Below are 24,662 nucleotides of genomic sequence, written 5' to 3'. Positions count from 1 at the left end.
ACCAAAAAGTATTACATGTATCAGCAAGTACTCATGCAAAAAAGTTGAGAACTAGCAAATTTTATTTTCTCCTTGTTTTCATGACACTAGCACCTGACCTTTACCTGTATCCTGAGTCAAGCACAAATTCTAAGACAGAACCACAGAGAACCAAAGGGAAAAATGATGGAGCAGGGTGGGGAGAAAGTTAAGAGAAAGGACAGAGGAATAGGAAACACAGCTTTCCTTTCTCAAGATAGGAAATTAGGCACAAAATGCCCCTAGTGCAAAATTTCAATCTGAAAGTTTATCTTCCCATCTAAGTGACATCTAGAACCTAAGATTGGTATTCTGAAAAAGGAATGGAAGGTATTGTGTCTTCTCTGTGAGGAAAAATGTATTGTTTCTCTTTGATAAATGCACAAACTTACATGCAAAATCTATTAAAGTCATAGCATAGAAAATCATAAGATACACACGAACATCGTTTTGTTTATTAGAAGTTATTACAGCTTTTATATATGTTTTTTCAAAGCCAAATAAGGATATTTATGCAGTATTTCCAACACAATTTTTTCAAGAAAAGAACAACCATTTGCTATAATAAGAACTGGACAAGGGGCTGGGGATTTAGCTCAGCAGCATAAGTGCCTGCCTTGTAAGCAGGCAGTCGTGAGTTTGATTCCTGGTACCGATTTAAAAAAAAAAAAAAAAAAAAAAAAAAACCAAAAAAAAAAAAAAAAAGAACTGGACAAATCCTTTTTTTTCCCTGATAACAAGAGCATTGTTTTTCAGAAATTCACAGAATCATAACACTTTTCCTTCAACACACAAATTTATAAGAGAAATTTATATACATGCAAAAGAAGCATAATCTAAACCATGTGTCTTGCCTACTAAATTACCGTACTTTTACCTAAATTGAGAGCCCCATCTCGTGTCATGGCTCCCTGCCCTCTCCGTACCTACCATGTATATTTAAACCTTCGAGCCTTTACAATTTCAGCTTTGTATTTCAGTCTAAAAGACATTCACAATTTTTTTTAGCAAATAGAGAAATGAGTAACTTGTGATAAGAAACACTTTATTTTTTGCCTTACAGCTTAAAGTCATGGTATGAGGCAGAATTTTTAAAATATCCATTTTATGGTAAGGAAGGAGAAGCTTAGAAAGGTTAGGTAGACCACCCAGGAGCACAGTCAGTGAATTACTGAACTGAGATTTTAACCATTTCTCCCCTAAGTTCTATACACTTTCTACACCCTTTCTACTACATTTCTCTCTGAGAAGTTGTAATACACAAAGAGTAGGAGAGGAAATGATTACCCCTAATATAGTAAAATCTGTTCAGGGTAAAGTAAGAAAGTGATCTATTTTCAAAAAGCTCAGAATACTAGCAATAATGAATGCTCACATTCATTTCATTTATTATTCCTTATTATGAAAGAAGTAGAGCCAGGATTGCAAGTTTACTATCACAAGAGAACTGCCAGTGTTTTATTAACCTCCCCTGATACACTGCCTTCAATGATGTAATGACTATTATGGGCCAGACTGCACAGGTATACTAAATTACAGCCTAGAAAAGTGTGACTTTCTCCTCCTGAGAAAGAGGCTGAAAGGGGCAAAACATTCTAATGTAACCCCAGGAACATTTAGGAAGTATATTTTCCTCTTGTAATCTCATAATGAATTTCTTTGCTGTGATCTTCTATTTAACCAATTTATACCCGGAAGAGCCACCCGCAGAAGAAATTAGAATCGTCTATGCATCCAAAGGGTGTCAGCAACATTATTTCTCAACAATTAAATGAGCAGCAGCTGCTTGCTGCTACCTAGACTTGAAAGCCAAGAAGAGCAACTGTCGGTCTGGGTGGGAGGTGGGTTTTACTGACAGAGCACTTGCCTGGCAGGTGTGAGGCCCAGGTTTGACCCCCAACATATTTCAAAAAAATTAAGTAAAAATTCAAAACAGCTTCACTCAGTAGGATTATCTATTCATACAAATGCCCAGAGACTAGAAAGAAAAGGATCTTTGTAAATCTTTATTTTTCTGTGTATGCACCTCTTTATTCCCCTTAGATAAGCATAATGTGAATGGATCATACATGTAGTTTATTTTAAAAGTGTAAGTTTTCTTTATTTATTTTTTTGTCTTTTTCCTTTGTTATCAGTACCAGGGATCAAACCCACGACTGCCTGCTTGCAAGGCAGGCACTTATGCCGCTGAACTAAACCCCCAGCCCCTAAAAGTGTAAGTTTTCTTTAGGCAATACTTACTGCTAACATTTTATAACTCAGGCATTATAGCATAGGTTTAATAATACTTAATATTAAGGCTATCAACACTATATTACATGGGAAGCATATTCAGAGAGTTCACAGGGCTCTAGCTGGTATTTAAAACTATCTTCTGCTACCCACGCTGTATTCATATTGCCTCTGGTTAGCACGTTGGCAGGTCTCAGTTCCTTCCCTAGTGGGATGACACATACCTTCATTCCTGAAGACTCTGGACCATTGGTCATGCTCTCTGGATTAGGTCATTGTAGTTTCCCGTTGACCTTAATAACAAGGCAAGGTTATACTAGAAGGCATCTTCAGGGATTTCTTACACTCCAGGAATATTCTTCCTTTCCTCCATTGTGGAGCAATAGTCCAATTTCCTCTTGATAGTCTGGGTCAATCACCCCTGCCAACACCTTAAATTCCTTTTTATCTTATTTACTTAGAGGCATGAAGAACCCAAAATGACCAAGGGGAACATCTTAACTTTCAGTTCAATGGAATGAGTGTTGTGCTTCCTTGTACGAGCCTTTCTCATTCTGAAACTAAGACCTCTAAGCCAAAAGAACATCAGGTCACAGAAACAGGAAGCAAAACTTTTCTTGTGGATCACGGGGGTCATGGTAAGTGGTACCATTCCCTCTTCTATTCCTTGATTACTGGACTATTGAATCCTGGCCATGGAAAACACAGTACCATGTAGATGCTGATTCAAAATGTATACAACCTGTTGAAGAACCTTGCCCCTGTCCTGCAAGGTACTGCCACCTGGTTGACACTGTAACTGCATCTTCAAAAGGCTGTTCAATTTTTCTAACAATTCAGTGGCCTGTGGATAGTGAGGAGAAGCATGGTAACACTGATGAATTTCATAAGCACTTCATTGGCCATAAAATGTGTTCCTTGGTCAAAGGCTGAGCTGTGTAGAGTTCCCTGATGGTGCATAAGACATTTTGTAAGTTCATAGATGGTAGTTTTGGCAGTAGCATTATGTGCAGGGGTGCCAAATCCATATCCAGTGTGGTGCTGATTCAGTAACTTGGGAGTTTCTTACTTAAATTGATAACTGTCACAGTCATTGAAATTTAAATACTACTAATTATGATGATGATAGTTAATATATATTGAGCAAACGGCATGTGCATAGGTGTGTTTTAAATACCTTATCTCATTTAATGTTATAAGTACCTTGTGATAAATTTGTTTGCCATTACTAACCCCAGTTTAGAGAAGAAGGAAGTGATGGACAGGAAAAGTAAGCTGCATGCTCAAGATTTCACAGTTCATCCACAAAGGAAGCAGAAAGCCTGTTACATTTCTGGTGATACTATAGCACTGGTTGTTGATATCATTTCAAGTCACACAAGATTAGAAGTCATAAGATTTCCTGTGGCTCTGGGGGTCCTAGATAAGGTCTACAGGGTTCTAGTGTGAAAACTTCCTCATCAAGCATCAACTGAATAATGGCTCAACTACAGAATGCCTCTAGAAGTCTTTCTTTTTGCAAATTGTGTGGGTGTTGGGGGTCTGGGGGTGTGTGTGGTCCTGGGAATTGAACCCAGGATCTCATACATGCTTTTTAAAGGTTCACAGTAAATAGCATCAATTTGCTTCTCCAGGTTACAGCAACCATCAAACTCCTCTACAAATCCTTGGCATGCAGTGTACTTTCTAGTGCCAAAATTCATGGTATTAAATTCCAGTATACACTAAATCATGCTTCCTGTGACTTCAGCCTCTTTTAGGAATGTACCCCGTAATTATTGCTGCTTTTGTCAATCAAAAATTCTAATTATTTATTGAAACCTACTCTGTATTAGAGCTTGTATATAGTGCAAAATATGTATCGTTATTATTATTTATTTTGCAGATGAGAATACTAAAACTAAGAGAGATGGAAGTGGGTTGTGTTGTCATCCCATCAAAGGAGGTGCCCAGACAGAACCTAAATTACACCGGGCCTCCAGCTTTGCTTGTCTGCTATATCACACTTCGTGTTTGACAGAGGCGTGATGCCGACGGGGGCTCAGAGCTGTGCATGGCATATCGGGCTTCAGGTTTTTAACACAAGAAGAGGAAGGCATGATGCAAAGCAATACAGAATGAAATGCTCCATGCATGTGCTACAAATAAGTGTCATGAGAACACAGAGGGGCGGGGAGGTGGTGTGTATAAGAATGACCTGGGAAGGCTTTCCAGGGAAGAAGCCTGTAAGTCAGCTTTTAAAAAATGAGTAGCAACTAAAGGAATGAGAAGAGAATTTTGTGGGCGCTGGAGATAAGGAGGACTCTCTTTTGTTGCATTCATGAACAATTTCAAGGGTTTTTAAGGCAACAAGGTTGTCTGCCATGGTAATCCTTTAAGGCTAGACTGGAGAATTTCCACTTCATCCTTTCAGCAATGGAAGAATGTCTGTTTTTTAAAATGTAACATATCCCCTAAAAGAAGTCATCTATCAGAATTATACCTTAGAAGATGAACCTGACAACTGTAAATGTGAACTGTAGCAGAAAGACTGGATAGTGGCTTTGCAGGAAGACTGCAAAATAAGAAAAATGTGGAAACTAGTTTATAGCCTATTTTTAGTATTAAGTGAGATGCATATGTAAAGCACCCCGAGTGACGTGTGGCACCAAAGGGTTCCAATAAGTTATCTATCATTAGTTCAGTATTCCAGCTGTGAGACTGAGTGAATCTAAATTCTATACTTTCCTATATTTAATAACTATTATAGCGAGTCTTCACTTAGAGTCTTCTGGTCCAGTATCGGACATGGAAGGTGCTTTCCATCAGGTTTTCTTGTTGACGTCTTTTCATTTTCCTCTCTTGCTCTTGCTCTGAGGGCAGTACAGTGACTTTACCATGATATTGTCTTGTTGATTTTCATCTTTTTTTTTTTTTTATCTTTTTCTTTCCAGTATTGACAGTTGAACCCAGGGCCTTTTACACTACACCTGTAGCCCTTTTTTTTGTATGTTTTTATTTTGAAGTATGATCTCACTAAGTTGCCAAACTGGGCTCAAATTTATAATCCTGCTTCAGCCTCCGAGTGCTGGGATTCCAGGCAAGCACTACCACCCCCAGACCTTTTGTCTTGCACTTTTCCTCCAGTTAATACCTGAGAACTCTTTCTGAGCATGTCTTTGCTTGTGGGCACAACTACAAAGGAAAGATACCATTTTGCAAATGATTTAAAAATTAATGGAAGAATCCAGGTTTTCTAAGGAGAAAATGTCAACATAGAATTTCCCTAGAGGTAAACTTTATTGGGAACAAAATTTGTATTACACTAGCATTGAATTGTAAGTTGAGAATTAACTCACAAAACTGGAAGCCATATTTAACATCTTAATTATGACAAGAGCCAAAGCCAGAAGAGAAGGAACAAAAAAGACAATATGGTGGGAAAGAGAAAGGGTAAAGTAACCGTCAGAGCCTTATATCCCCGGACTTCCTCCTCATATATGATCCGAAGCCATTCTTTGAATCGCTTCCTTGCTCACAGGCACAGTGAATAGATAGTTAGCTATCAAATAATCATCCTGCCAAAATATCACGATACAGGCATGATAGGCTACAAGTGTCTTGTCTTTCCAAGTTACATGAGCAGGATTACATGAAGTATCATTATATAGCTTTAAAATAAACTTGCTAAATAAAAGAAGCATTTATTCCACTCAAGCAATCACAAAATGAGGGTTGACTGTATCCTGGGGTCATAAAATACCCTCCAAAGAACATTCTCAGTGTATCTGGTGCACATAGAGTTGGTGCATATAATGTTGGTCATTTCATAAAATCATAAACTCTTAAAGTGGAAGGTGCCCTCTCCATCAACTATGTCATTTCTCATATTATTGACCACACTAAAATGTAAAACTTCTAAGGATTAGGACACTGTAACTGTTTGTGATAGCCCACCTATGTTTCTATTTTGAACTTGCTTCAAATTCTCATTCATTGTGAGTGAGAACTTCTGGTTTCCACTAGGGGAAGAGGCTGTCTTAGAGTATTCTAAAGCCTTCACATATGTAATCTAATTCACACTCAGGAAACCTTCATGAGTCTGATGAGAAATCTGAGATGCATAAAAATAAAATCACTTTATTTGTCCATGTTTGTGTGCTAGGTTAATACCTCACAGAGACTACTTTGAATAAAAGTCAAATTAACTCCAAGAGCACAGTTCTAGATGTTCTAACTCTATACTTCAGAGCCATTGAAAAAATATTTGGAAAGTAACAGCATCTTTGAAGATCTGAAGACCTATATTCTAAGAAGTAAACATAGGCACTGCATTTCTATGTAATTCCAGTGTTCCAATGGGCCAGAGAAGGCAAGTTAATAATACTGAATTCTCTGCATCCACTGTTCTGAATACACCCATCATTAGGACAGAGACTGTGTCTATTTTATTCATTGATACATTCTAAGCACCAAGAACTTTGCCTGATATAGAGCAGATGGTATAGCCAGGCGTGCTATACCAAATACCTGCTCCCATTCGCCTGTTTACTTGGTCATAAAAGCATAAGGAATAGGGGTTTCCTCTAAGAAGAATTCAGCACAACTGCAGAATGACTTCCTATTTCCTATTCCTCAGAGGACTAAGGGGCTTTTTAGGTTCCAGTTCAATAAATTATGGGTCAAGTCCTTTGGGCAGGGATTGGTTCTTTTCTTTTTTAAAGTATCTTTTCTTTTCCCACACTGAAAAAAAGATAATGTCTTTAATAGTTCTTTTTAAAATTAGAATTGAAGTGCACTAGTAGAGATAGTACTGAGCAAACTGTTGAAATTGTTCCCAGCATCACCCCTGTATTACTTAAATGAATTATACTGTGTGTGAGATTAGAACTCATAAATGTCTTTCTATATTTGTAAAACTGACAGAAATATCTGCTCTACTAAAATAATTGAAAGGGTGTTACATAAAGTATTAATCATGAATCTTCTGGAGACAAGTGACCAGACTACAACACAAAACTCACTTATTTATTACAATGTAACAATACTGCAATTAAACCTGAATGTTGAAGTTTTATTTTAGAAATAACAACTCACACATTAATGTCTCTTGTCCTAAAAGAAAAACAAATAACATGTGCCATGGGTTTACCACCATTGGATAAGAATATCTACCCCACTTTTAAAACAAGGAATAGTTAACGTTGCTTTCCTATGGAGACAGAATGGATCTGTAGAGCTGACAGTCCTCACTGTGTTCAGTTAATCTTACCCAGCAGGCACTCTACCCCGTAGACGTGTGCAAATATTATGAATCAGTTTAAAAACTGTCCCCACATCCACATCCCAGCTTCCTTAATTCTTTGAAATGTAAATTCAGAAACTAAGCAGTTAGTCCTCCGTCAGTAAAGTTCTGTTACTGGAAAATGACTGAAAAATATAGAAAAATGGTTAAAAAGGACAGTGGAGCTCTATTTTTCTAGATTAAAACAACCAAACAATTGGATTATTTTAGCCAAGTATTAAGTCAAGAAATCATTACTTAAATAAAAATGAAGAACAAGAAAGAAAGAAAGAAAGAAAGAAAGAAAGAAAGAAAGAAAGAAAGAAAGAAAGAAAGAAAAAGAAAGAAAGGCAAACAGAAATTCATATAAACCCCTTTCAATTAGTTTTTCTGTTTGGCTTCAGTTTTGATTCAGTTGATGTAAACAGTGGAAAAAGAACAAGTAATCATCTTTACTTGATCTACTTATGTATATGTGTGTGTGTTTATATGCATAGAGATTGTTTTGTAGAAATAAGCCCAAATAATTTAAAACAACTAGTAAGTAGTGTTTTGATGTTTTGCAACTGGAAAGTGATATGATCAAAAGTAACCAGGTCAGAGTGGTATCCTGAGAAGCTAAACATTCTGTGATATTCGGGGTAGATGAGAACGGGGATAACCCTAGATACAGACTCAAGCAGGATTGTCTGGATCCTTTAGGCAACATCACCAGTCCTATGGAGTAGAGGCAGTAATGCAAGAAGGAATTTCAAAAGATGATCACTCGACTCTGTTTTCTCTCTCCTAGATGTAATTGTGTTAGGTATAAGGAAGTTCAAGTCACGTAAGATAGTGGCTATGAGCTTTATTTAGGAACAGCTCCTTGTGTCTTTGTCTTCCAGCTGTTATGCACAGAGGTGGCTGAGACTATGGTAAGGCTGAGGCCCCCTCCTCTCATCTCCCAGTGTGAAGCACTGGTTAGCTTGATCCTTTCATTATATAAGGAAAGTAACTATCACAGGACAGAATATTCAGAAAACAGGAATCTAAGAAACATCATCAATAGTCCAACCATCTTAAGAATTGCCATGATTGTCTTTCAAACATGTTTTCTTTGAAACTTTTTTGCAATGCATATTTTTATTTATAAAAAATTATAATCATTGTATACACCACAACATTTCGCTTATCATAGCAATACACTGATTAAGGGAATATCAGAATAAGATCATCTAAGGAAATTTATGTTGAGAAAAAGCCAAGGTGAAGGATTGTCCTTGAGTCAGGGATTAAAGAGGATACTTCAAGTTTATTGTGAACTCAACGTATGTTCTTGGTATGTTCTCTCCTTCTGTGAAGCAAATACATTTTTGGTTCTCAGTAAACATTCTCCTGTGATTGATTACACTGAGTCATTTTGGTGGCGTAGGATAAAAAGAAGGTAAGCACGCCTGGCTATCTGCACTGTTCTTGGTCTGTTTAAACAAGTCTGTGCCATGAGACTCAGTGCGATTATGGAGATATTTGAGGAGGTTGGCCAGAGGCCACTGCATGCTTTGATAATCATCAAGCTCGGCTGAAATATGAAATCTCAGGAGCATCTCATGTATTTATACATATGTATATATTCTCAAAAAAAAAATCTCAGCCAGTCTGTATCAAACAGGCATAATAATGAACAAACCTGGTGGATGTTATGCTAAATGAAACAAGCCAGATGTACAAATACCACGTGATCTCATGTATGTACAGAATCTAAAAAGTTAAACTTATGACAGCAGAGAATAGAAAGCTAATTGCCAGCGGTGGAGGCAAGAGAAGGATAGAATCCAGAGACACTGATCAGAAGGGATTAACTTTCTGTTGTAAAATAAATACATTTTGGTGACCATAGTAAATAATGCTATATTACTTACTTGAAATTTGGTAAGAGGATATATGTTAACTGTCTTTACTTCCTACTACATAACAAATGCAAATGCAGAGCCAATTATGAGTAATGAAGGATATATTAATTAAACTGTGGTAATTAGTTACATATATTTTATAAATGTTTAATTGACAAGTAAAATTGTGCATATTTAAGGAATACAATACAAATTCTATATGTATATAATAGAATTCTATATATATAATAGAATCATATTATATTGACAATTTTATTTGTCAATTACACACGTTAAAAATTCATTCCAGGAATAATCCTTTTTGCCTTTAATGTGAAAGAGTACCAGAATAAGAACTTTCAAAGAAAGTTTTTATGAGTCTAGGCTTAGAGATATGCTTCGTCTGGAAGTATAATTTTGCCAATTTCAGAAGAAGATTAGACAAAGGATGGTTTGTTCCACGATGCCAACTGGAGGGTAGATTTAGAACTTCATACACCAGCTGTTGCTCTGATCTTTCCTGGAAGACAATCTCTCATTTCATGGAAGCCTAGAAATCCCTCAACTTAGTTTTTTTTTTTTTTTCTTATGTTCTAAAACTTTATCCATTACTATCCTTGTTCTAAAGGCTTATTTCCAGGAAATATAGCCATACATGTTTTCCCAATTTAGCTACCTATCTCCCCAACACAGAGCTCTTCTTAGAAAAAGGGTTTTAGAAACCTAAAGGTGTTTAAATCACAATAATATTTTTAATTTTTAAAATATTTCATTGAAAAGTAAAGATTGCGTACATTTAAAGCATGCACCGTGATGATTCAGTATAGGCATATGTTGCGTAATGCTTGATATTCATGTCTGCTCACCCATGTTGTGCACTAGATCCTCCATTGTGTGTGGGCTTGAAATACTAACTCAACTTATTAACTAGAGAAGAGGACACAGCATAGGAAAGTACTGATGTGTTATTTTCACTTCATGGGCATATTTCTTCTGATCTAGTCTTCCTTACCTTTCCAATCTGTTACATGACCTCATAAGTTCAGTACTAGTACCATTTTCTTCTGCTGTGCAGAACGATCTCACTGTGTTGTGATTTAGCTGTCCCCACTCTGTTCCCGCAGCTGCCTGTCATGCACCCCAATTAGAGCCACAGCACCCCACCTGCAACTGGAACTGTCCTCATCTTTTGTCTAAGTTATTATTAAGAAAGACAGTACTAACTCATCTGCCTAGCATGGTTCCTGGCATAAAGTGCACTTAGAAATACTGGACTAGGAAAGGCTAAGAGAAAGCAGCAATAGGGTGAGATACAGCAAATACCTTATGACAAGCAAAATGACAGCAAAAATAATATTTTCATTATACTAGATTACCTCTATTAAATTATTCCTAACAACCCAAAAAAGGAATTCCTCCCTTACCACCCAGTAGAAGTCTAAAAATTTTTTCTAAGCTTTTTCTAAGCTTTTCACAGATCTGTGATACCAAAATCCTCTAAAAAGCCATTTTGCAACCCTCTTAAATTCCTAGCCATCTTATTTTCACGCAACATTTTTAAAGTTGTTATTCTTTGCACCACTTTTAATTTTCTTTATATTGAGAATAAGGTGGAAAAATTCTATCATATTCTTTAATGTTCTGAATAGAATTTATTCCAGAAGGCATATGTGGTTTAAATATGTGAACATAAAATTGCTGCTTTAAACCTATTCCTTCACAGTCTATGGGCCATGGATATTCCCAAACTTCATTATCTGGCTTCTGCATGGCATCACACAGGAAGATATTGTATGTAAAAAATAAGCCAGGATCTAGAGAACAGTTCACCCTGTCATCTTAATAATGATGTACTTTTTGTCAGTTAATTTCAAACATTTACAAAACAATGTGGAGAATTAATAAAGCATTTTCTGAAAGATTCATCATGAAATTTCTTTCATGAGCAAATTTCCATTTTATATTCAAATTATAATTCAGAGATAAGGTATATTTACTGTTGTTCAAGATGGAGAAAAATGTTATAGGATTTTATCTGATTAAATAAAAGGAAGCTTTTCAGCAAAAGCCAATTACACTTAAGAAATTTTTAAAAAATACTTGTTAGTCATATAAGAAATCCTTTAAGAAAATGATTTTTAAAATTTTCTTACTAGTCAAAGTAAATAAATTCTAGAAAATATCAGACAGTAAGTTAATTAAGATCTCCTATAAAATTAACAGAATCATTGAATAGATATGAATATGAAGTAACAGAGATGACTGATCAGTAATCCAAACACAATACAGATCCACAAAGAACAATTAAAACTAGATTACCATTTACTTTTAAAGTGGTATACTCTTTGTGCAACATAGCAAGACTGATCAGTCCAAATGAGGCCGCAGACACAATGTGTGATTGTCTTTGGAGAATCTGCCATGATATCTCTATGGAACACACAGGGCAAAAATTACCTTAGAGTACTGCATCTGTTTGTTTCCACAAGCATAGACCAAAGGAAGGAAGTCCTTTGGAAGGAAGAGGTTAGATGGAGTCCCTGTAGCGGGCCAAGTGCTGTTCAACTTTTTAGGGCACAGCAAGCATGCTTTAAAATGTGAAGCAAATCCAAAGCTCAGGCAGGTAACTAAATTTTTCTGGTGCCTTTCACACTTCGTGTGAAGTAAGAGTTTGCTTAGCTCTCCAAGGTCTATAATTTTCATAAGGAATCTTAAACTGCCCTCTGTTTGATGGTAAGAGCATATACCTTTGCTACTAATTAATAAGCAAAATATGTATATTTGAGATTGGGATAACAAAACTTCGAATCATCTGTGATCCAATCATTATCCAATCTCAGTTGCATCAAAGTGACAATTATTTACAATGCATGACTAAAAGTCCTAAAATTTATTTTTTGAAAAATTCATATATTCCTTTATTGGGCCATTTATTCAATCAGTCACTATTGATTTCCAGTTGTGGACAAAGCCTTTCATTGGACAATGAATACGGAAGGTGAAGGAAATCCATATGGACCACCTGCAACAATTTAGCTGGGGAGACTAAGCAACACATAGGTCGATGAGCAAATGCACATATAATTACAAACTGAGGAAAGTGCTAACGGGCAGTAGTGGTGGTGCCGCTTCTACTCAGATGAAATGAACAGGGATGGCCTGCCTAAGCATGTGTCAGTGAAGCTGACATGGAAGGCTGAAAAGAAACCAGTGGTGGAGAGGGCCTCGGGAAGAGCGTTCCAGGCTGGGAAGCGGCTTGTGCAGAAAGAAGAATGAAAGCAGAGGAGGCTAGCAAACAAACTGTGCTGAGCAGGGAGGGTAAGCAGGGACCAGATTGCCAAGGACCTTCTGGGCCAAGTAAGGAGTGTGGGTTTTGTTTTAGATGCAACAGAAAATGCTCAAAGTGTCTGAAACAAGGAAATGATGATGGTTTTGAATATCACAAAGAGCAGCATACTTAACCTACATTTTTAGAGGCTCTTGTAAAAATTACTTTTCCTAAATAACAATGCTGTAATATTGATAGTGAAGGACAGAGTTAAGAAACCAAAGACTAAGTTTTGTTACGATATCCAGTGTCTCTCACAATGCTGATTTTTTTTTTTACCAGAAAAATAGCTGGTAATGTAGTTTTATCTTGAATTGCCATTTTTTGTCTTGGGATATGTTGAGTTTTCTAATATGTCTTGTTTCTTTTTCACCTTGTCTCAGAGGAGTATTAAGCCACATCTTCACAAAGCTCCAGCATACGTATAGAGTTGCATTGTTTGTGCTTTTGAAACTAATTTCATAGATGGTCATTATTCTGTGCCTAACCTTACTTATCTTTTCTTATATTCACTCAACTGTTTAATTTTCACTTTCTATATTATAGATATCTTTATTAGTCACTAGAGCAAAGTAGAAGTAAATCATAGGAAGAGAAAATCAAGAATTGAAAATCTCTCAACAATTCCAATAAGCTTAAAGACCTATTTTTGAGCTCAAAATGTTATTTGTTCACTGTAGAATCAAGAACATCTGACATCAGATTTTATGAAAATACATCAACACATTGGCTGTATAAGCATTTAGATTAAATATAAACAGCATGCGGTAATAGAGACAGCCTCTCACATAGGGCTTAGCAATAAAAGAAGGGAGTGTCTTTGCTAGCTTTCCTGGAAGATGGTTGCTTGATGGCAGAGACCATATCATATTATCTTTGTAGCTTTCATACCCACTATAATGCTACGCAAGTATTCAGCCAGTGTCAAGTTCATGAATAAATCAATGTAAATTAAGAGAAAGCATCCATGAGGCTATACTGGCTCTGCAAATGTGCAGAGCCCAGAATTCAGCCTGTACTGTATATTGCCACACCTAGCCAGGTCTGTAGCATTATGCTTAAGGTAGGTGCCATTTTTGATGTCTGTTTTCTTTTTTTAAATTTTGGTACCAGGCATCAAACTTGACCTTTCCAGGCAGGCTCTTATGCCTCTGAGCTATATCTCAGCCCCTTGTTTTGTTTTGTTTTGTTTGTTTTTGAGATGGAATGCTATGTATCCTTGGCTGTCTTTGAATTCATGATCCTCCTGTCTCATCCTCCTAAGGACTGTGATAACAAGCCTGCATATCACACCCAGCTGGGGCACATACTTTTGAAGAAATCCTGGAATACATTCATAACTAGCTTGAGGGACAGAAGTTCCGTGATTTGATAAAAGAAGTGTTTTAGCCTACAGAAGAAGATTCTTTGAAGAAAATGTGGTGGCTCTCCAAAACATCTGCAGAGCAGTCTTGTGAGAAAAGGAACAAATTTTTCCTGTCTCATTCCAAATGGCAAAATTAATGCACTGGATGGAAATTATAAGGAAGTGCTTTCTTAAATAGGTTTGGGTTCTCTAAAAGTAATAGATTCTACCTATAAAGGTAAGAAGTTAATTGATCTCACAAAGAAATGTAGTAGTAGTTGATTAGCTGGATTTGGTGATGTATAATATCCCTTATAAATCCAGGATATTAATCCATAATAGATACAATGAATAAATGAATTCCATATAAGGATGTATAAGCCTAATATAATTAATGTGTCACATAATGACCATTCACTGATATTAACATGATTGGTAATAAGTGCTAAAGAGTTTTGGACTGGTTAAATTTACTTAATTATTTATTAATTAAAAATATTTCTGAAGGCAGTAGATTCTGAGTTTCAGGATGAAAAAGTAAGAAATCATGTAATTCCAGATCTATGAAACAACTGAGAAAATGAAAGAATTTTGGTTTGGCTGAATTGATTGGGTGTAGGTGGTGGTCTCAGGATAGGCCAGACCAGATAGCTGACCACCTGAGCTGGAAGCTGATGATTGGGTCCCAAGGTGATAGCAGGACGGCAGGGTGCACACTCCAGGAGGCCTATGTCAGGGTGGGGGCTATTAAGCAAAGACAGAAAGCTGGACTGTAACGAGGTGGCTTCAATGGGAGCTGTGGTGGGGAGCGTGGGAGCTGATCAAAAGAGGATCCAGGCTAAACTCTGTTCTGGAGGGCCCTGATCACAGCTGCTGGTTCATTTCTGTACTGTATACAAATTGGGAAGGCTTTTGACACAGAGTTGGACAGACCCATCAAAGTTGGTACAAATTCTCCAAAACTGAGCTTCAGTGCTCACAGGCAAACAACTCACAACCTTTGGGTTCATGTAATTTTGAAAGCAGCCTTCCAAATCAGTTTTGCATTTTTCCGCCTGCCACTTGTATCTCAAACATTTTCCTACTTGGCAGCCCTACCTTGGCTCCCTCTGCACAGAGGAACTGTTTAGGAGGCTGGAATGTGCGTGAAGGAGTAGAAGCCTCAGACAGATGAAAGCTGGGAGCCCTCCCTGGCTTCCATAAAAGCACTCCTAGCTTTCTGCCATGTGTATACAGGATTCCACTGCCCACGAACCTGGAATTATCTGTCAAAAGACTGGAACATTTTAAATACCCAAAGTTTTATTTAGAGATCAAGTTTCAGTTTTGACTGTATTTAGAGTGTTTGCCTTTCAATGCCACAGAAAAAACAAGGCATATACAGTTACCCCTGAGGATGAGCAGAAACTACAAGCCAAAGAACCCGCAAAAGAAGAGTTGTGAAGCTCTACGTGGGTCCGGCTGCTTCTTCACTTTAAAATGGAGTTCTCAGGTAGAGGCTCCTCCTCAGGGGACCACTGGCTGTTAATGATTAATTAGGGGCTCTCAGCCCAGTTTTTATCTTTGAACATCCAGATCTCAATCCTCTTAGCCATTTCATATTCATAATTCTGGTTAGACATTCCAGGATCATGTACAATTAATAAGGCTCAGATGATTTTCATCTGTTCTTCCAAAATTCTCTCCCCATCATTTTCCTCAGCACCTTTGGAGGGCTACAGATTTTTCTTCCCTGTCCCTCATGTGTGAAAGTGAAATTAGCCACACTGAGTGGCTCTATATGATTTGCTATATGACCTGGGGTTATTGCTTCACCTCTGTGGGTCTCAGCTTTCTTTTCCAAAAGTTGCTATAGAGATGAATTAGAAACATGAAATGTGATGAGTCTAAGGCCTGGTACATAGTAGGTGCTCAACAATGTTAGTTAGCTCCTCTCTGAATTTTCCCCCTTATCTTCTTGTTTTACTCTATTTGGTTCTTAATATTCATCTGTTTATTTCATCCTGCAATAGGGAGTAACGTTGCCTTTGATTACCTAATTACAAAAAAGGATTAAGTAGGTGAAAACTAGAAACTAGCACATCTGTTACCTTCTCTTTTAAGGGAATTAAGAAGATCGCATCTGGTTTAGAACATAATCTTGTGTTTTGGGCTCTCTTTACCTCTTTGGTTCCTTATGACCCCACTCATTTAGCAGTCATGAGGGACAGTTGTCCAGTGATGTGCAGAGGGGATAGATCCATTGAGGTAATCTAGCAGATTCTTGCTTCTAAAAGAATTCAGTAGCTTTTGCTTTCTATCACAAAAGCCTATGCTGTTAGTAATTCTTTTAATGATTTTTAGAAAGTTGTTATGGAATACAGGTTTTATAGTAATGCAATATGTTAGCACAAAACAAGATATTCATGACACACTAATGAGAAAACAACATCACATATCTGCTTTCGATGTACTGGTTTGAAAATATAAAAGAACAAAACTATGGTAAAAACTTGTATGGATTTATAGATAATACTTGAAACATTAAATAAGATTTTAGACACCTTGTATATGTTCTGCAGGGGACAAAGTCCTTGATACATAACTCTTCCTAGAAGTTCTTATTCTAAACTGCTTTCTTTTTAATGAAGGGGAAAATTCTTTTTTCTCTTAAGTTTAATTCTTATCTTTCATTGTCTATAAAATGTTGCTTCATTCACATCTGCTCACACATCACAGGATATATATGATCTTGATGTATGTATTCAAAGCAAGACGCCCTAGGTCTTTGAACACATGTATTATTATGCAAACGAGGAGGGGGGTCAGCGCCTCCCAAACCTGGTCAAAATATATTGTAGTGCCTCTCAGGAAGAATAGTTCTATTCATTTTTAAAATGCACCCAAGAAAACAGTGACTTGAAAAATTGGCATTAGGAGTGGCCAGTCTTTCTTTAAGTGGTTCTCATAGTTATAAAATGATACAGATAATTTTCTGCCTTTTACTGTCCTTTATGTGGAACATGTGCAATGTTCCCAAATTTCAAATTCCATGCCCTTCTCTTCCTCCTCCACTCTTCTTTCATTCTCCCTGAGTGAAAAAAATGACACTACCATGTGTCTGCATTGAACAAAAATTTCATGACCAGGGTGACCCCAGTAATGGGTTATGAAGACAGAAGCCTATGCACAAAATGACTGACAATGGTATCTCCATGAGATTGTGGCCAATGCTGATTCTGTAAGCTTGGATAATGACTTTCCAAACCACCAGTACTGCAATATGGTGCTCAGCCTTCCTGTATTCACATATATCCTCTTTGGCATATGAGTTACTATATCTTAGATCTCTTTTTGTACAAAGGGTTCTGGTAAACAAAATTCTTCAAATCCTAAATAAGAATGGAAAATGCATGATATGATAAGTGGGCTCTTCCTTTCCTGTTCTACTCTGATGCTAACCTGAAAACTAATACTGGCCCCTATCTATAGTCATCAGAAGAGATTCACAGTTACCACAATTGAGTATGTTCTAGAATCAAGCCAGCAAAAATTCCCACAGGGAAAATTATTAAGGCTGACCACCATTAGAGAGCAGTAAGAACAAAAACTGAGGTCCTGAATGAAGTCATAATTAAACTTTTAATTGAGGTTTTCTCATTATTAAGACTATAAATCCTAACAAGGCTGCATTTCAGTTTAACTCAGCCAAAAAAATAAAAGCAACCTGGCCATATGCTTTTTATCAAAGAACTTTATTCATTTAGCCCCAGGCTCAGAATTTGATAACATATTTTCTGTTAACCCTCTTCACATGAAGCAATTTTAAAGAGGAAAACGAGGGAAGAGATTCTAACTACTTTATTTGGATACTTAAAAAGGGCCAAATTGAATTACTAGCAGTTTCCTTAAACATTCGCTGGTTTTCAGTCTAGCCTACATGTGGACATAAGCTCACCTCCCTCGTTAAAAACCTCTCTTTCAACAAACAACAACAACAAACTATTCAAGTAGCTCCTTTTCCTGGACTAGCTTTTGTCAACCCAGTTAGAAATAATATCATCTTGCTAGCATTCTGTTTGAGTCTTTTTAAAGTTGCTTTCCCTCTTGGCATTGCAATATTAACTTTTGCACAACTTCTTTGTTGGTGACAGCATCTTTGCGTCCTGTGCAATATTTTCAGCAGTGTCCTAGGTGTGGTACCGACTTGGTAACTATTTTGCTCCTTGGTGATTAAAAATCAGGGAAGTAGAAAAATTAAAGGAGAATGCATGATGCTCAGTGGAATACATTTTTAATAAATAGTCCTTGAGAGCTGTAAGTTTTACCTGCAGGAACACTTTACGTCATATCTTGAGAGGAGCAGGAGTCTATAGTGTAATTTATTCTTGATGTTAAAGCAGGAATAAAAAGTTTATTTTCTACTGAAAAAGTTCTATTTAATTCATTTCTTCATAATGAAGGATTGTAGTGTATACTTTGCTGTCCATGTTTATTTGAAGCATTTTCTTATTTAAGACGTTTATTTTATATATATATATATATATATATATATATATATATTTTTTTTTTTTTTTTTTTTTTTTTTTTTTTTTTTTGTAAGCTGGCTACAGCTGCCTTACCAGAAAGCAAAGCAGCTTTCTGAAACTTTTACGGCTGGATTTCCAATCTCAGAGCTTGTTTGGCTGCACTCTTTTCTCTTCCCTCTCCCTTTCTCCTTTAACTCTCCAGTGAGCCCCGCGTTCTGGTGCTTCGTCAGCTCTGAGGCATGTCAAATACTTGTATTTGCTTTTAGAGCTATGTGGGGGATCCGAGCTGCGGTGCTGTCCGGCTCGTGAACATTCCCAGTTTTCTCTCGTCCTCTGATTGGCTGCCTGCGGTCACGTGAGGGCCCGGGGGTTGGAATTCTGAGTTGTGGCTTTTGGCACGCCTTTTCTTTTTAAAAAATAGCTCAGTCTGTTGCGCTCTCCTGGGCTTGGTGCCTTTGACGAGACTGGAAGCAGTCACAAACAGCCACTGGCAGACTGGGGCGGCGGTAGAAACGCTGCGGAGATGTTCAGGCAGGTGCCCAGGACCCCAGCTTCAGGCTGCTACTATCTAAATTCCATGACAACTGAGGGCCAGGAGATGTACTTGCGATTTGATCAGACTGCCAGACGCTCTCCTTACAGGATGAGCCGGATTCTAGCACGCCATCAGCTAGTGACTAAAATTCAACAAGGTGAGTTGCTGGCAGTGGCAGGCTGTTGCTACTTCTGATTTCTGTTGGCTCTGTTTCGTGCTAACTCAGTTTTTAAAGTTATTGTTCTCACTGTACAATATGTGGATTTCTGTGCCACACTGCGCGTAACTTGTAAAAATAATTTCAGGCTGCAGTTTTAAGTAAATTGTGACAGAACTTGGCTGCCGTATAACAGCATAAAATTCATAAAAATTTTTCATGGTAGGACAGTGAATCATAAATTCCAAAGCTTACCTGTGTGTACAAAATAGATGAGGAAAGTTTACTCAGTGTGTGTTTGGAAGTTTTCTGCAAGTGAACATAGTCACATTGAAAACATTGTTTATTTAATTAGGAAAAGAGCGACGAACTAACGTCCACCCTGTTTAGAATTTTTAGAATGTCCTCAGAGAAGAAGAGACAGACTTGTATTCTTAGAGCCACTGGATTGACAGCAAGAATCACATTCTCTTTCTGTTCGCGTGTTTACGTCAGTAGTTGCCAGTGACTTGTTTACTTTTTTTTTCTTGTAAAGGATAAATGTATCTGTTCACCTCAAAACAAATCCTGCAACCTGCACACACAAGCACCAAAATGTTACAGCAAAAAGGAGAGAATATTGACTGCAAATTGAAGGCTTTAATGGCTTAATGGAAGCCTGGCTATTACTAAAATTCACTTTCTCCAAAGAAATCTAAAACATACTTCTTATAGAATAGGTGCATAGAATGTCCTGACTAGCAAATAGTCCTGACTAGCTTCTAACTATCGTCCATTTAAAAGTCAGCCCCTCCCCATCCATTCACCCAGTGAATAACCTCCTCTTTCCTGGACTAAAATTATAACTAAATTATTATATTAGTGCTACATAAATTTACCAGGAACTTCTACAGCCATTATAAAGATGCAGTTTCCACTAGAATAAATGACCGCTAGTGAATTTCAGAGAGGAAGTTGAGGTTTGTAATCAGAAAAATCTTATTGTAATGTTTCCAAAAGGAACAATATGTATTCTAGTGAGCAGCATTTGATGAGATTGTTTCCTTGGAAATTGAGATTTGTTTGTAACGGTTCAGGAACTGGTTATGTGTGAAGGATACTGGTTCTACATACCGGCCTGATTTCAGGAAGGATATTATGTCATTCTATAAACTCTGTGTGCAGGTCTTGATTGAATAGAAACAAAAGTATTTCCCTGTTGCTTGATTTAAAAATACATTAGGCTTAGAATAAAAAAAAAACCTTCATTTAAGTTTTAACAGCTTTCTTTCTATCATCATTAAAATATTTAATGGTGATCTATCATTTACATTTAGTAAATATTTCTTGGCATGCATATAAAAAGTATATAATATGAAAATATAACATCACTGGAATTGTTTTTCAGACCTCCTTAGATGTATTTATAATAATTGACTTCAGAAAACATTATTTATATTCTCTGTGGATGAGGGTTACCTTTCCATCAATGATTTGACATTCTAAACACATGCATTATCATTAACAGTACACTCTCACACAGACATACAGACATTATAAGTCAATGTTTCATTTTACCTAATTAGACAGTTTGAGGAGCCTCACCATTTTATAATGAGCAATGGAATGTTTGAAGCAAATGAGTCCCTAAACATTAATAAGTGACAATTAAGGTCATTTAACTAGAAAGCATGAAAGAAATGTCTAGAAATCATTATTTGTTAGCATCCTATTACTGTTTAGTAAGACAGTGAAAAAGCAGATGCAAGAATGATTGTATTGGCTTACTGCATTAATGCACTGGATTGCTATCATAGTACAGAATGTTGTTAATCATTTACAGTGTATATGGCACTGCTGTGAGAGATCACTATGAATTTTATTTTTCCCAAGAAAAAAATTCTTACAGTTTCATTCTACTATAAACCCCATTTTACAGATGAGAAAACAGGGTTTGAGAAACTTGAACACATAGTGAGAGCTGATATTTCAATATAACTCCAAGGCCTTTGCTGTACAACACACTAGTGATTTTAGTTTTTATAATGAACACTGAACAAACACTGAACCTATGATTGAGTTTTGGATTATGCAATATACCCAAGACCTTTTAGCCTTCCACACTCAGGAGACAACAATGAATCATATTACAGAATCAGAATTGGTCACTTATGAGATTTCCAGCTAGGTTTTATTTCTCCAGTGGAAGCAAAGTGCTATGTGTTTTTGACTCCTTGACCAGTTAGTACTCAGTAGTGAGAGATGTCAATTTTGCCAACAACATTCTACCTCTTGATTAAAGTTTATCAAGTGCATTTTAAATTAATAACTATTCTTCCTGTAGTTCACATAGTAGTATCTTGAAATGACGTCTATCCCAGTGAAATTGCTTGCCTGGCTCTTTTAGATCTTTCAAATAGTGTTTAGCATTGTTTTAATATACTTTCAGGCAATGTTACTTACACTTTCTCATGACTGGTGGGAACAGTGTAAACCAGAGTAAGTTGCTCCATGCTGATCTCATTATAGTGAGATAATTGTTGAATGGCATGGACATGATTCAACAGCAGACACACTCATGAAGAAGAAAAACAACAAGGAGAAATAAAGGAATCTTTGATGATACATAGGATCAGAATTAGTTACTCAAACCTAGGATGAATCCAAACTTGCTCAACTTTGGGTACAATCTAAAATATACAGGCATTATTTTTCTAGCTTTTTTTGTTGTTATTCAAGAGTTATAAAGCCAATTAAAATAAGATGTTTAAACCATAGTCTTACATTGCAGAATGAAAGTTAATCAGAAATCCTCCTGCCTTTAATCCCTACCCCCCATTCTTTCTTGAGTCAATAGGGAAATTGTTACAGAGAGAAAGAATAGAAATAATAAGGCTCCTTATTTCCCTCAATGACAGGCACTTGGAAGTAAAGAGGCAGAGGACACTTAGGATTTGGTGGAGAAGCAGCATGTTAGGTCAGAGCAAAAAAGAACAGTACTTTTCTAATTATTACAATTATGGTAAATATACAGAGCATTAAATTTATTTTCTTTAAGTGTACAGTTTAGTAGCGGTAATTACACTCATAATCTGAATGTCTTGCGCCCATCCCTACCATCCATCTCCATGACTCTCTTCATCTTGAAAAACTGAAGCTCCAGTTCTAACAAACACTGACTCCTGTCCTGCCTTCCTCCCAGCCCCTGGCAACCACCATTTGGTTTTCCATCCCTGTGACTTAGACTCTTCTAGATACCTCATGAAAGTGGAATCTTACAGTGCAGTATTCATGTTTTTGTGACTGGCTTATTTCATTTAGCGTTATGTCTTTGAGGTTTATCTATGTCGTAGTGTTTGACCAGATTAATTTTCTTTTTAAGTCCATGTAGTACTCTTTCGTATGTCTACACCATATTACTTTCTCATTCTTTCCTTTTTTCCTTCTTTCTTTTTTGACAGTACCTGTTGTACTAGATGTGAGGTGAGAGAGTAGGATTTCTATATTGTTACTTGAAAATATTTATATATTGTTACTTGAAAGATATGTCTATATTGAATACAGGGGCACAATGTTAAATGTTTACATAGATACACACATATTCACACACATGCTATTTGGAAAAACCAAATCCAAGTAAATACATAAATGTACTTTATTTTGGGAAAAAATTTATCATATCGTTAACACTTTATTTTAATAAAAGCTTTCTTGTTGAGAAGTTTTTATCTTGATAAGAAACCAAAGTGGAGGAACACAGTTGTTGAGGCTTTTTCTGGTTCTTGTGTTCTGAATTTCTCTCTGTAGTTAAGTCATTACTTTCTTGAACAAGAATGTAGTAACCAGTGACACTTTAAACCTAACCTAATAGAACCTGTGAAAGAAACAGATCAGCTTTGTTACATGGAATTAATTAATGACTTTTAGTCTTTTTACTATTTGTTGAAGACATGGTAAAGTGGAATTTAGATTCACCCCTTTCATTAATTTTTTTTGTGATTTATAGAGTTAAAACGTACCTGGAATTTCTTTTATAAAAGAAAGCATTGGATTAAGCCATTTCTAAAACACCAGTCTTGTCTGAAATTCTAGAATTCTTTGATCACAGGTGTTGCCTTGAGAAAACAATTTTTATTTATATTTTCCTTTCTACATCCTTTACCGGTCATCTGAACATGCTTCTTCCATCCTGGTGTAATGTCCTCATTATTCTAAATGGTAGAAAAACTGAGTTGAATTTAACTAGAGTAGAATATGTGGCCTTTTTTTTTAATGTCCCTAGTATAAATGGGCATAAGTGACATATTCTCCCTCATGACTCTGTCAAGTGGCATCCTGGGAATTTGCCCAACCTAAGTGGTGAACATTACCCATCCATGGCAAGTGAGACCCCACCAACTGGCAATTACAGACTAAATTAAACTATCATTTGTTCTTCTGGAATTGTCCTTTCTCTATGTTGAGTACTGTACTTTAATATCCAGCTATTTTCAAAAGAGGGTGAATACACTGGCAGAAAAACAGATATAACACAGAAAAATGACTAAGAATGCATCCGTCGTGTATTGCTCGAGTTCTTTTTTTAAAAGTAGCAGCTGTCATAGATTCACATTTTATGAATCAGTCTCTTTTGAGTCAGTGCTGGTGACTGAAAACCCATACAGAGGAGACACTGTTTAAAGAGAAATCAGTGAAGTGAATTAAATCAAGGAACTTTACATAGCACCTTAAAATTTTGTGCATAGTAAAACTCCAAGCAGTTATGAAATGAGGCCTAGAGAGAGATTAGCAGAAAAAATATAAACATACAAAACTTGGGAGCTTCATGATAGCCAAGCTGTTGGTTCAGGAGCTCCATGTCACTTCTTTTATGAGCTGATTTTACAAACCTATGTCCCAGATGTAAGCAGCGGCCAAATATGGATCCTACGACATTGTGGATGGAGATTCATTTTTCTCATGTGTTTCACCTCTATCATTAGTGTTTTAATTGTTAAGAAATTCTGGACAGTGGTCAATTCATCTAATGCAAGGCCCCTTATTTCCTTGGTAACTTAATTATAGAAAGAGAGAGAAGCACAAATTACTAAAAACGAAAATCAACATGCGTGGTCTTAGCAGATATCAACTGATAACCCAAGACAAATTTTAGAAAAGTGAAAATACAAGTGCTCTTTGGTGAATGTCTCAAATAAAAGGAAATAAGTAGGTGGGGACTTAGTAGAGACAAGTCATTAATGAGGATACATTCTGTTTCCGCATTTTATTAGCTATTTGAATATAGTGGTAAGACTATCAAAGAATAGCAAAGAAGAAGTTATGCAAACTGGACTTTGAATTAGACATCAGATATTTCAATAAAGTAAAGATCATATAAAATTATTTGCTATTTCTCCAGGGGCCATAGGAATATGATTTGGGTGTGGGAA

At 36.6% G+C, this 24,662-nt stretch overlaps 1 protein-coding gene across 7 annotated transcripts in view; it reads left to right on the top strand.

The window, feature by feature from the left end:
• The window catches only part of Stard13 (StAR related lipid transfer domain containing 13), a 501,526-nt gene that overhangs the window by 312,660 nt on the left and 164,204 nt on the right, over nt 1-24,662 (top strand). Inside the window, exon 1 of one of the 7 annotated variants that reach the window (XM_063232624.1) lies at nt 18,644-19,254. The exons of 5 other annotated variants lie outside the window; for them this stretch is intronic. In XM_063232624.1, the coding sequence (XP_063088694.1) occupies nt 19,086-19,254 (169 nt within the window). In that variant the 5' untranslated portion in view covers nt 18,644-19,085. Of the gene's footprint in view, nt 1-18,643; nt 19,255-24,662 lie in introns of those variants that run through there. One more of the 7 variants, XM_003477420.5, reaches the window with a different exon arrangement.

The sequence above is a fragment of the Cavia porcellus genome, unplaced genomic scaffold (genome assembly GCF_034190915.1).
Source record: "Cavia porcellus strain 051 isolate PalLab524CR breed Dunkin Hartley unplaced genomic scaffold, mCavPor4.1 scaffold_21, whole genome shotgun sequence".
NCBI classification, from domain to species: Eukaryota; Metazoa; Chordata; class Mammalia; order Rodentia; family Caviidae; genus Cavia; species Cavia porcellus.
Note: the sequence above shows the minus strand (reverse complement) of the source record. Positions and strands in the feature narration are given on the sequence as shown.